The sequence below is a fragment of the Ambystoma mexicanum genome, chromosome 3q (genome assembly GCF_040938575.1).
Source record: "Ambystoma mexicanum isolate Mex_15411 chromosome 3q, UKY_AmexF1_1, whole genome shotgun sequence".
NCBI lineage: Eukaryota > Metazoa > Chordata > Amphibia > Caudata > Ambystomatidae > Ambystoma > Ambystoma mexicanum.
The window spans coordinates 1,045,242,711-1,045,256,967 of record NC_090926.1 but is presented as its reverse complement, the minus strand read 5'-3'; the positions used below and the strand labels follow the sequence as shown (position 1 = coordinate 1,045,256,967).

Sequence of the window (14,257 nt, the reverse complement as noted above, 5' to 3'; positions counted from 1 at the left end):
CAGCGCCTTACCAGTATTATCAAGCTTACCTGAACTCCCATCCAACCTCAATCCAGTGAAGTAACTGGGTTCAACGTGCCCCTGCTTCAGAAGCAGGATGGAGAGCTCGTCCTTTCAGACCCTAAGGTGAGACTTCATGGGGAATCGTGGAAGGGTATCGTGGAGGGTTGGAAGAGAGTGGGAGGCTTGAGCATAACTCAGTCAGTAGGTAATACTCCCTTTTCACGCACAGGGGAATATTCCTGCGAGCCGGAGAAGCCAGAGTAGAGGGCCCTTCCTGTCCATCTTCAGAGTCCTGCGCTTCACCATTGAAGAAGCATCAGCACTCGAAGCCAGACCTGCGCCTCCGTGGGAATCAGGTGAGCGTTACAATACCTGGGAACCAGTGCTAGACTATGACCGGAATTAACCGGCCCTGACCTACAAACCGCCCCTGATCGCAAGGGCCCTTCACGCTATGGAGGACCGACCAGTGCCGCCGAGCCAGTCTGACTAAGGCCGAGAACTATGCTTGCCGGGGAACGTACGGGGTGGGTGACAGGGACTCTGGGTTACATGACCTGAGATGCTATATGTAATGTCCTTGTATTATCTCTCCTGTGTGTCGATTGATAAATAAACACATTTTTTTAAAAAAATGATGGTTTTACCCTCAACACAACTCTGTCCTTATGGAACATAGGGTGGCCCAGAAGACAGTGCCTGCAATTCGCTCACTCTCCTTGCTGATGTTAAAGCAACTAAGAAGGCAGTTTTCCATGTTAGTAATCTTAATGGACACGTGTGCATAGGCTCAAAATGAGCACACATTAAGAATTTTAGGACTAAATTGAGATCCCAAATCGGTACTTGAAATGGGTGAGGAGGAAACACATTAGTGAGTCCTTTTAAGAATTGTATTATCAAAGGAATTTTGAAGTAGGCGCATTCTTCGGACGAGCGCTTGAAAATGGAAAACGCTGGACAGTAACCTTTTATTGTTCCAATATTTAGACCTCTATGTGCTAGGGTCAGAAGGAAAGATAGTACTTCCGGAATAGAACATAGAAAACGATCGACATTCTTTTCTCTGCACCAGTTGCAAAACCTTTTCCAACGGCAACGGTATAGAGAGTTTGTTGCTGGCCTTCTTGCCGAAGGCAACACCTCCATAACATCATCTGGAAGGTTCCAATCCCTGTATCTCAGCCTTTCAGATACCAAGCATGAAGGTTGAGCGTTTTGACCTCTGGATGGAGAACCTGACCCTCCATTTGAGAGAGAAGGTTCTCTCTCTGAGGAAGACGTACTGGAGGACAGATGGACATGTCTAGAAGGTCTGGGTACCACGTTCTCCTGGCCCAATCCGGGGCAATTAGGATCAAGCGGCTCCCGAAGCGTCTCAGCCTCCTGATGACCTGAGGAATGACAGGAATCGGAAGGAACGCATACAATAGTGGGAAATTCCACTCCACCACGAACACGTCCCCCAGGGCTCCTCTCAGGGGAAATTCCCTTGAGCAATACCTTTCGCATTTTTGGTTGATACCGCTTGCAAATAGGTCTACTTGAGGGGTTCCCCAAAGGGCAAAGATCTCTTGAATGACTTCCTGAGCCAGTTCCCATTCGTGGGACACCTTGCTCTGCCTGCTCAGAGCATCTGCCGTCATATTCTCTTCCCCAGCTAGATGAATTGCCGTTAAAGAGATTCCCTCCTGAATTTCCCAATACCAGAGCTGCATTGCCTCTCTGCACAGAGATAGTGACCCCACACCTCCACTTTTGTTTAGGTAATGTATGGCCACTGTGTTGTCCGTCATTATCAGGAAATTCTTTCCCCTAACAGATGGCCTTCAGCGCCAGTCTGCTTGCCCTCAGCTCTAAAAGGTTGATGTGTAGTTTGGACTCCGATGGAGACCAAAGACTGCTGATTGGCAAATCGTTGGTATGAGTTCCCCACCCCATGAGTGAGGCGTCCGTCACTACTGTGATCTCTGGCCATAGTTGCCAAAAAGGTTCTGCTTTTAGGATGTTCTCTGTGCAGGTCCACCATAGAAGATCTTGTCGAACCTTGTTCGGAATCTGAAGAAGATCCGTCATTTGGCCCGAGAATTGGGACCACTGAGTCTTTAGAGCCCATTGAAGGGATCTCATCCTCAAGCGTGCCTCTGGCACCAGGAAGATGCAGGATGCCATGAGGCCGAGCAACCTTAAAAAGTCGTAAGCCTGGAGATTTTGGGCATTTTGGAATTTGGAAACCATCTGAAGAATGTCTTGAGCCCTTGACTTGGGAGGCAAGCTCTTTCCCAAGGATGTGTCTAATACAGCTCTTATGTACTGAAGCTGTTGGGAAGGTGTCATTTGCAACTTCTTGAAATTGAGGGAGAAGCCCAGTCTGTGGAGGAAATGTCAGGTGACTTTCAGCTGAACCAGTGCTTGCTCGGCAGAACCCTCCCTGATCAATCAGTCGTCCAGGTAGGGGTAGACATGAATCCCCCCTCTCCTGAAGTGCGCTGCCACCACTACCATTAACTTGGTGAAGACCCTCGGGTGGAGGTCAATCCGAAACGCAGGACTCAAAACTGATAGTGTAAATTGCCAACTACAAACCTCAGGTATTTTCTGTGCTTGAGATGAATCGGCACATGAAAATAAGCATCCCGGAGGTCCAATGACACAAACCAGTCCTTAAGTTGAAGGGCCTGAAGGATCTGGATCTGAGAAAGGGTTACCATCTTGAACTTGTCCTTCCTGAGGAACTTGTTCAATTTTCTTAAGTCCAAGATGGGTCTCAGTCCTCCATCCTTCTTTGGGATGAGAAAATAAGGGGAGTACCAACCTTTGTTCCTCTCCGCTACAGGTACATGTTCTATTGCACCTTTCTCTAGCAGGGTTAAAATTTCCTGCAAAAGGAATGGGTCTGGAATTTTGGTAGAGCTGACTCCCGGTGGATGATCGTGAGGTCTTTTCAGGAGGGGAAGGCAGTAACCTTGAGCTACTGTTTCCAGTGCCCAAGCATCTGAAGTAATGCCCTGCCATTCTTTCAATTGCAGAGATTCTGCCTCCCACTGGTGTTTTGTATGATAAGACCTCAGAGTTATTTGGAGGCGGCTGCAGGAGCGGCTGAGGGCATAGATGCCATTCCTGATGATGGCTTTGTAGTCTTTCCTCGTCCACCACGAGTGACATTCCTTTTGCCGCTTTGAAAAGCCTCTTCCTCTACCAACAGAAGAGTAGTATCAAAAAGGGCGACCCTTACAGGAAAATGAGCCCAAATAGGGTTTCTGAGGCTGTCGCATGGAGGCACTAAGGGATTTAGGTGCCGCTTTTGAGGTCTGTAGTTTTTCTAGGCTCTCATCAGCCTTACTACCAAGCAGCATTGTGCCATCAAAGGGCATGTTGAGAAGTCTGGTTTGCACATCTGGTGCACACCCTGACTTTCTTAACCACGCAAATCTGCATAGCACTGTGCTTGATGCCATGGATCTGCTAATACTATCAGCAGTATCCAGTTCAGACTGGAGACATTCCCCCATTGCCTCCTTCCTGTCTTTGACTATATTCAGGAAGCCTTCCCTTCCGGAATATGTTCAGCCGCCGCCGAAATGCATTCCCACAGGTTATGTGTGAACCTGGCCAGGGTACAGGTGACATTGGTTGATTTCAAGGCCATGCTACCTGAAGTAAAAACTTTACGAGCCCAAGCATCAACCTTCTTATCCTCCCTATCCGGAGGTATGGTTGGGTATGCTGTCTGTCTCAAAGTAGTAGCAGCCTGAATAACCAGACTTTCTGGAGTAGGGTGTCTATTTAGGTATTCTGGATCAGAAATAGAAGTTCTGTACTTCTTTGGAAGATTGCTGTCTACTGCAGCAATGTTATCAGGTTTTTCCCAGTTCCTTTCAACTGTCCTTTGAAGCGCCCTATGGAAAGGGAGAAATGGATCTTTCTGGGGTCCCCGGACTATTATGTCTCTCATATCATCTTGCTCAAAAGTAGGTGAGGCTCTTCCCCAACCCATATATTCTATCACCCTGTTTATCAAACTCCTGTACCGTGAGTCTGCATGTTCTGCAGGATCAGGTGCAGCAAACTCTAACTGAGGTGATGTGTCAACAACACTAGCAGAATGTAGAATTTCGCATCCGCCTCTCATTTTTGATTCGGGGTTTATAAGTTCCTCTGGAACTTGTCTAGTGCCGTATTTTACTCCAAAAGTAGTGACATCTTCATCCTCCAAGCCAGATTCTTCAAAAATTGAAGACATGGACCTAAAAATATCTGACTTGGGTAAAGGTGTAAACCTTCTCTCCTCCTCCTGATTTTTATAGAAGGAATTGGTGTTTTCTTTCGAAGGGGTCGAAGGAATCTTTGACACACTCGACAAAGTGTTCGATAAGGGCGGCAAAGATAATATAGGCTTCGTTGTCGAAGCTGTCGGCGCCGATGGCGTCGACAAAGTTGCACTCGACTTCGACAACTTCTGCTTTTTATGAGGGATCGGAGAAACACTCGATCCTCGAGGATCTCTCGGCGATTTGTCGACTCGAGTTTTATGCGTACTTCTGGGTTTTACCGCCGTAGTTCCCGACTTCCCTGTGTCGTCCCGTGGAGCGACCGGGGTCTGGCTTTTCTGAGGGGGTTGAGACCACATTCTCAAAGACCTGCATCATTTTTCTTCTAAAATTCTCCCATTTTGTAGGGGAATCCGATCTTGTTGGACATCGAACCAATTCAGTCAATGTATCGGATGATGATGATGGAGAAAAGTCTCCCTTTTAGTTTAGTTTTTTAGAAGAAGACGAAGAAGATCGTCTCGACCTATTACGAGATCGGGATCTCTTCGAATGTTTCTTATGACATTCCGATTTCTTTGAATCAGACAATTTCTTATGCCTTTTAGACGAAGCCTTCGAAGTGGCCTTTGATGCCTCCCGCCCCACCACTTACTTACTTTTCCTCTCACAGAGGGCCTTCTCCGTCATCGACTGACAGGAGCCACAGTCGCCAGTTCGATGATCCGAACCCAGACACCAAAGACAGATACGGTGAGGATCGGTGATAGACATCTTCGACCCACATTCGATACACTTCTTAAACCCAGTTTTGGGTGTAGAAGCGGTTGATGATGAAGACATTTTCTAACAGAAAATCTCGAAGTGCGCCGTTCACGAGAGCGAAGCAATCGGAAAAACAGAACTGAAGCCAACAGGCACGACTCGAGCTACTTATACCAACAGTGACGTCGACACGGAACGGAGCCTGTCGAGGGACAATCGACACCACAACCTCGAGCACAGTGCTCTCTGCCAAAAAAAAAATTCGGAAGCAGCGAGATGAGGAATACGTGGGGGACACAATCCATTCGAAATGTGTTTTCAACCTTTAGAAACATATGCCGATTTACACCAGAGGCCTTGGTACCTATCCTAGAAATCACATTAAGAGAGATACGTAACCTAAATATGGCTCTATAAATTGCAGAATCCTATCAAAAGATGATGGAATCAGCAGTTAACATGCTAGTCCCAGAGAAAACATGCTGTAGATTGAAAAGAGACTCAAAAGGCTGGTACTCTAGAGAAAACCAATCATGTAAAATAGCAAAACGCAAAGCTTTTGCGGTATGGAGAGCATCAAACTCTGAAATAAATGAGAACGCTTACGCAAAGGCAGCTAAAGAACATAACGCAGCTATTTTGGAGGCGAAGAAAGAGGAATACAACCTAAGGATGATACAAGCAAAATCAGACTACAAAGAAGTGTTTAAAATACTCAGGCCCCTTTTCTGAACTTGGCGCAGTGAAGGTGCTAAACAGCACGATTCACTGCACCAAAAAAGGACGGCCAGGCTCCACTAGTATTCTCAAGTGGACCTGGGCATCCTCGTAGAGCCCGACAGTGCACTGTGTGGATTGCGCTTGTTTTTAATCGTAACGGTTGCAATCCAATCTCGGTATTATTATATAACGACATATTCGTTATTTTACAAAAATGCTGCTGAGAACACAGGTGTGTATGTATACGTTACTATACACAAAGTGAGCAGCTTCAACATTGCAGGATGTTGAAGCTGCTTAATTTGGTGTACATGAAAGTGTTCATATACACACAGGGCCTCATTACGACCCTGGCGGTATGGGGTTAACGAAGCTGTAAAAGGTGCTGCGCCGTTTACCCCGTACCGCCTCATTACGAGGTCCCCTCGCGGGACCCAGGAAGTAATGCCTGGTCAAACCAGGCGTGCTTACCGTGTCCCGCGAGGGGAAGAGGGAGCAAACAACGGGCCAACTCGTAATGGCCCGTTGTTTGCTCCCTCTCCCATTCCCATTCACCCCTATGGGGACTGAAATGGGAATGGGGAAGGACCGGGTCCGGGTCCTTGGAGGGAGGAATTACCGGGCATTCCGAACTCGCAATGGCCCGGTAATTCCTCATTCTGTGGAGCCGGACGCGATTTCGGCGGCAGCCATGCCGCCAATAGCGGCAGGGCTACCGCCGAGGTCGTAATGAGGGCCACAGTGTATATGAACACTTTCATGTACACCAGAGTAAGCAGTTTAAACTTTGCAGAATGCAATGTTGGAGCTGTCCGCTTTGGTATAAATGAAAGTGTTCATATACACCCATGCAGTGTAAATGAACACTTTCATTTACACCAAAGTGAGCAGCTTCAACATTGCAGGATGTTGAAACTGCTTACTTTGGTGTAAATGAAAGTGTTTATATACACAGTGTGCACCAAAGTAAGCAGCTTCTTGGGGTGTGATCATATCTTGATTGGGATTGGGACTATGAATGGGTGACAACAACGGTGCACCATGCTTCTCTTCACAGGATGTGTGGCCGTCCTCTGTGTTGGTTCCACTGGTGGCTACCTCAACATCTTGTGATCACCTGGTGGCTTGGGCCCGATGAGGCGGTGACCCCCTGGTGGCTTGGGCCTGTTGAGGTGGTGTGGCTGTGCTGCGATGGGGTGAGCTGGGGTGTGTCCTAAGCCTTTGATTTATCATGTTTGTCCCTTCTCAGGGTGGTGGTGCTGGTGGCGGCACATCTGGCCGTGCATCTGGATGGGCCTGCCTCTTCTTCTTCAAGGTTACCCTCCGATGATGGCTGTGTGCCTGTAGGGAACATAGGGTCTTGTATGAGAACAGGGAAACTTAGATTTGGTTAATGCATTTCATGCTTTACAGGGGGTAAGAGCACATTTTGTATCATGCTTGGCCATAACCTGTTTGTTATTCACAATGTTGGGATTGCTGGGGCGTAGTACATGGGGTGACACAGCACGGACATGTTTGTGTGGCATCTTCAGATGTCTGATGTGAATGCACATCTCGCATGACGATTTAAGTGAGGGGGGCTTTGATACACACGCACATGTCACGTTGCTGTGGCCAGGCCATGGATCTGTATGCCTTGGTGCTTCAATTAATACATTGGAGGAACTTCAAGCTACTCTGGATACCTGGGGTCACTAGGGTGCACTGGTACAAGGGGCCACTTGTGGGTGGCAGCGGTATATCACACGTTATGCACCCACAGTGCATGGATGTCAGACATTCACACTGGGTAGGAGCGGGACAGGTGGACAAGACACATTGCATTTTCCAAGAGGTCAGGGTGACTCACCTGCAATCTCCTGGGTGCCAGTGTCTGCCTCTGCTCCTCCCACTTCTTCAATCGTACCCATGTCGATTAGGGTGTTTATCTGCTCCTCCGACGGTTTGAGCTCCGCTGGTGGTGGCCCTCCTCCAGTCCCCATGGTCTTACTCCTGTACTGGGCCACGAGCCCCCGAACACGGACCCGCAAGTCATTGAAATGCTTGTGGCAGTCCTCCCCATCCCTGGTGACACAGCCCACTGCTGTCACCTTCTGGCTGACCTCTTTCCATAACTGCGTGAGCCGCTGTGTGCTAGTCTTTCTCTGCTGAGGGCCACACAGTTCATCCTAATGGCCTATTACCTCCTCCACCAGTATAGTCAATTCTGAGTCGGAAAGTTTGGGTTTTCTGACCCTGTTCAGGGCAGACTTGCCTCCTGAGACATTTTACTGTCTTTTCAGCAGCAGATGGCTTCCAGGGACTGTGATTTTGGGCGGATTGTGATTTCTAAAATGGCAGCTACTTTGTTTCCCGCTGCGCTATTAGTGCGCACTAATAGCGTGGGACGCCGATGGTAACGCAATGTTCAACTGGCTTTTCTGGGTCACAGCCACTGTTACCGCCGGACACTAGTTGCGTTAATAATGCCAAGTCTGTGTAAACGTGCATGCCAACTCTTGATGTGGCGTTGTTTGCGCCACACATCACGGCGTTAACGCAAATACCAGTTAGTGGTAGATGCGCCTGGTTACCACCAAACTTGTGATGAAGCCCAAGGAATTTGACCATAACTTTATTTTATGCCTTGGCAGAATTGACACTCAAGTGGCAGACTTGACACTCGGGGGGGGTTAGCAGTTAAAGGATTAAACACCCTCTACACACATTTTGAGTGTTAAGTGAAGCAATAGTTTTAGACAAACGTTCCGTTTAAGTTAAGCAGATGAAGAGTTCACCAGGTTCCCATAGGTGATGATTAAGCATTATGTGGCTGTGAGCAATTTATAATTGTGAAAAACACAGGTGTGTATGTTGTTGAGGCAGTGTTTGAGGGGGAGAGAAAGGTGGATCAAAGAAAGACTTGCTCCTATAGTTGGATATCTCAAAGCTTTGTGGTACAGGGATGGACAAACCTTGGAGCGTCTGAATCTAAGAAAATGATTTGCTCTTTGTATCAAGGATGACTGAAGAATTATTGCTGGAAGCTAAAATCTGCTTTTATTTTGTATTGGTCCTAAGAAGAAGGCAGCATTATGTTTCCCTCATTATTTCCCCTTATTTTTTGTCTTTTTCACCCACTTTTTCTCAGAAGAATATGGAACTGAAGATGGTGACGGTACCATTTCTCAACCCTATCCTATCTGAAGCAGCAATCAATTGGGCAGGAGTTCTGGAGGCAATTATATATCCCATTTCCTACCGCCACCAGAGTGGGCATATGAAATTGTGGGAATTCACCTTAAGCAAGCAAGACTGAAATCAAGTATCAGTTAGAATGAAATATAACAAGACAAAATCTCAAATTGAATTTTTTTTTTCATACTCTGATCATTCACAGTTATGCAGAATATCTTTCATTATAAAATCAGATAATAGTTATTTCTACTATTTCAATAAGTATTTGCATAATGTTACATGCCTTGTTGTACCAGCCTGCAACAAGTTCTAGATTAGACACAAAACTCTGGAAGGTCTCGCTCTGATCAAATAACTTTCCAGCACTTTCTGGAATGTCCTTCTGGTCTTGAGCATGCAGGTATTTTACTTCTCGAAGAACAGCAACTAACTATAAATATACAAAGAGAGAACATTAGTACACAGAATGGGGAAAACAGATCAGTGGGAGAAAAAAGCAATAGTTACTTAAGTTATACTTCCTACTGTACTCTTATTCCATAGTCCTCTTTGCTAACACTAATGCGTTCTCATATTCGAGAAGGAGAGATGTTGAATGGTAGTGTTTTTAAATAAAAAAAAAACAGTCTGAGTTTATAGACACAATACCTGTATGTGGGCTCCCTTGCCCGTCCTTCCTGCCCCAACCATGAGCACTTTTTAGATTGGAAGCATCATAGGTTCCTTTTTGGTTGAAATGTCTGGAGTGGCGTAGGGCGAAGGGGGACAATACACTAGCAACTAAAGTTAGTGAATCACAAGTTACTTGTAGTTAATGTTCTTCAGTTTCTGTATATTTTGTAGATGCACATGCTAACTGAACATTTCCAGACAGCAAGGTGGGAACCCCCTCAGTTAAAAAAAAGAAAAAGGTGCTCACCTCAGTGACTAAAGTAATCCTAGTGCAGAGTCCCCTTTCTGCCATACTTATGGAACATTCAGTCCATCGGGACGGTCCAGGAGCACTTTTCTGTAGCACCAAAAATGGTTGTACATTTTAAATTTGTATGCAAAGCACAGTGCATGTGCAGCCTTCGCCCCACCTTCTTGTGATCACCCGAGCCTCACTCTCACTCTTAAATCCTATTCCGTTCACCAAGGTTGGTAATCTACTAACAGTTGAGGATATTTAAGACGGGAAGACGGGTGCACGTCTGGTCTAGGAGTATGTTAGTCACTACAGTGTGTAACCATTTCCTACTCCTACGCCCTTTCCCCTTCCTTCATACTTATGGGAAAATCCCAAGTACTAGAACTGGATTAATGAGGGGGATGGTCCTAATTACATACTACTTAAAGCATTTTTTGAGAACTGCCTGGACAAACAGAGCATAAGCACCTGAGCTCATGTCAAGGCAGTAGTGTTTACAGAAGGCAGACAGGATAGCAAAGGTAGATGCTTTTGCGATGGACTCCCAGAGGACCTATTTTTGGCCCTCACTAAATGAACATGAAGACCTTTTCTTTAAATTTGTTTGTTTAAACCTTCCACAAATTACAATATAAACAACAATTAAATGTATCACAATTAAAAAAGAAAATAATTTGTACATGTTAGATGTACATGTTAGATAAATAAATTAATATTAATCTCTATGTCAACATGTTTCAATTTTAAAATATCAGATACAAAGTTTATTAATGCAGTAGTCAGAGACTATTTTCCACTCATGATATTACGCCAAATACCATTTGGTGACATGTGGTTAATGGCACAAGGAATCTAGCAAAATATACTATTCATTTTGATTGAAGAAAGGGACAGTTCATTAGAATATGTTCCAGAGTTTCAAACTTAGAATTGACCCCACAAAATCTATAAACTCTTGCGAGTTATGGAAGTTTAGCTCTTATTCCATGGATTTCACGGGTGGGGTGTAATTTCATTCTAAATCTAAGGAAGTACATTTTCCATTTTCTATTTGGTGATTTTCTCAAATAAAGGGGAACATTTCCCAATGCTTCTCTCCCAAACAAGTATTTCAGAACAATTTCTAATTCATATTTGCAGATCCTGTTTGAATCTAGTCTATCTTATTGTGACTTCTTAACTCGCGTGGGAAACTCCACGAAATCTTGTTCACTAATATCCAGTCGTTTTAATATAGTGAGAGCCTTTCCTCTCTATTTGTTACACCTTGAACACGACTAATGTTCCTTTAACTGTGTTGAGAGAGGGATTTATTAGTCTAGAATGAAGGAGCAAATGTTTCACATTGATGTATTTTTACAGCAATATTAAACCTTGCTCATATTGTATGATATAAGTAGGGACTCCCCTAGGGTGATTTAAAACCTGTCCTAAATAGGTTGACTTTCACTTTCTCCTAAACGATTTTTGCAGGCCTAGTTTCAGCTCCAAAGCTGAACAATGTTCCTCTTCTAAAACCTTGGGAAGGGATGAAAAGAGAATTTCCCATAGTTTGCCACAATATTCCTCATTTGTGATATAAATATCAAGGATTTTGCGTGTAGTTCTTTGGAAGTTGCTTGATCGGAAATATTTTGCTCTATATTGATCCCAAGGTACTTCCAATAGTTTCACTAGTTCATTTTTAATATCTCTGTCCCATTGAGCAATTGATCCTCCTAAACAGATTTTGTTCTGGGTTCGCTTCTGGATTGCGCCAAGCTTATTCAGGTTTAAAGAACTACCGATACATTTCATGGCACTGGAAGGTAGCCGACAAATTCCATGGTTAAAACATGTTACATATTTGTGAAACAGACTGAGTCTTGGTGTCTTGTGGAATCAACCATCTGCCATTGTGGCTGGCTCCAAAGAACTTGTCAAGTTGGCTGGTATACTGGAATGCAGAAGGTCGCTTGTTCGAGGCTACCTTGTGGTCAACAGTATCTGAGGATTAAGTAAGACTTTGGCGGGGATCCGGGTGTTCCATGACATGGTGGACACATTTGTACACAATACAGGGGGGGCGTTGTCCAAAATAGGGGACTCGATCCAGTTTTGGAAGGATTTACCACTCTCATTGATGGGCAGGGTGGCGTTATGTAGGCTGCTCTATTTTTCACGAATATACCGTATGTGGCAAAGAAGGTGTTTTTCAAAATGTTAGATGTTAAGGTCAGAGAGTTGCTTTGGAACTCTGGGAGGAGGTAGTTGTCCCTGCAGACTCTGCAGAGACTGTGAGCGGATGGGGGATTAGGCCTTCCTGACTATGGGAAATATTTTGTGGAAGCGCAATTACAATCGGTGCTGATGTGAGATCAACCGGAGGCTGAGCTCCTGGGCACGCTGGTGGGGTCGGTGCAGCGTAGTTGTCGCCCGGCAGAGCTCTTGTGGTACCCATGTTGTAATGTGGGGACATTGGTGGTTTTTGAAGCTGTACGGGAGACATGGAGGAAGTATGTGGGTGGTGCGGGGATTAAGGGCCGTTATGAAGCTAACCTCCCATGGGGAGCTGACCAGAAACTCCGGCAGGCAATCGGGAGGGTAGAGATACGGAGGTTACGGGAGAAAGGATGCGAAAAGGTGGGGGACCTTTTTGAGGAGGGACAGTTCTTGACCTGTAGGGAGTGGTGTGAAAAGTTTGATCTACCGCAGGGGTTCTTTCTGGCATATGGGGCGGTAGTTCGGAGGATGGCGGAGTTATGGGAGGGGATCCCCGAAGAACCAGAGTCATGCCCGGTCGTCCGAGTCCTACTCGATCGAGTAAAGTGGAGGGGACGTATCACACGAATATACAGAGCCCTCAGGGAGAAGGAGATGGAAAGGAAGTTGAAAGTGAAGGAAAAATGGGAAGCGGATATGGGATGCGCAATCCCGAGTGAGGGATGGGAGAAGGTCTGGGAGCAGGTTAGGAAATCCTCGAAGAATACCCACTTCCAGCTGGTCCAATGTAATATCCTACATAGGGTGTATGTTACCCCGCACGCGCTCAATGCAATGAACGAGGAGCATTCGGGGGAGTGCCCTAGGTGTGGGTCGGAGGAGGCAGGGTTTTGGCACATGGTGTGGGAGTGTGGGGCAATTGTGGAGTACTGGGATGAAGTGCTTAACGGTATAAACGGGCTACTGGAAGTCAATCTGGAGCGTTGCCCAGAGGTCTGTCTGTGGGGGAACCTGCCGGGGGGGGGGGAACGTAATAAATTATGGAACAGAATGGGTCAGTTTCTACTAATATTGGCTAAACGCCGAATGGCGATTGAGTGGAAGTCCCCACTAGGTCCGACAATCCAGTTATGGAGGAAAGATGTAAGGAGGTGGGGTCTAGCAGAGTTGACGGTGTTGCAGGCTTTGAAGGGGGAGGAGGATATAGGGGAGGTAACGGTTCACTGGTCCCAATTGTTGAATGACCTTGCAAAAGATAATGACTTACGCCCACCGTGAAGTAAGGGATGTTGGGTGGAGGCTGCGATGAAGGGGGGTTTGAAGATGGGGATATCAGAGGAAGTGTCTATAACTACACCGGACTATGAACTTTTGATGCTCGTCTGCTGTGCCTTATGGACAAAGGAGGGTTCACGTGGGATTTGGGGAGGGGGGGTTTGGGGGAAAACACAGGTGATGTTGGTTGAGTTCTGACATTTGGGAGAAGAAGGGGTTTTGGGGGTTGGGGAAAATAAGGTGGGGGTGTTGGTAACTGTTATATCATAATGCCAATAAAGAGTTTTAAAAAAAAAAGTAAGACTTCGGCTATGAACAATATTTGGACGTTATATCAACAAATTATGCTCTGTCACTTTTTTATGATTTGAGTGCAGGTAGGTACCTTGCGAGTAGTGGTTTTTAAAAAGAACTGGTGCGAGCCAAATAGCGTTGAATACCTGGTATGTGGGGCACCCTTGGAATCTGTTTTTAATTTCATGCTGTATTGCCCTGGCTATAACAACATAAGAGCCATGAACTTAAAACCTATCTTCAGACTGAAGGGTATTCAGAGGGCTGCGGACGCAGCGGACCCCTCTAGAAATACTGGAGAATTAACTGGTCTTATTTTGTCACTAAATATTTGTACAGGGCATGGTTACAAAGGTCAAGAGTGATTCGTACTTGGGGGATACATCTGTTTAATTGTATTTTAACATTCCTGTTTTGTGTCATTTTAATCACCATTTTAGTTTGTACATGAAATTAAGCATGTGTGCATTGGATGAGTTGTGCTCCCTTCTTAAACTTGCAATTTATTTTCTTTTTATATATGTTCTTGTATGGCAGTGTTTTGTATGTTTTATGGAATATGCTTTGATGGTACGTACGAATACCAAATAAAGCTTAAATCAACTCAACTCATTTTTTATATACCATTTAAATATTG

General features: G+C 45.5%; 1 protein-coding gene across 1 annotated transcript in view; it reads right to left on the bottom strand.

The window, feature by feature from the left end:
- DNAH17 (dynein axonemal heavy chain 17) overlaps positions 1-14,257 on the bottom strand; it is an 8,024,690-nt gene that overhangs the window by 6,226,140 nt on the left and 1,784,293 nt on the right. The window contains exon 13 of the mRNA XM_069655242.1: positions 9,223-9,369. Within this exon, the coding sequence (XP_069511343.1) occupies positions 9,223-9,369 (147 nt within the window). The remainder of the gene's footprint in view (positions 1-9,222; positions 9,370-14,257) is intronic.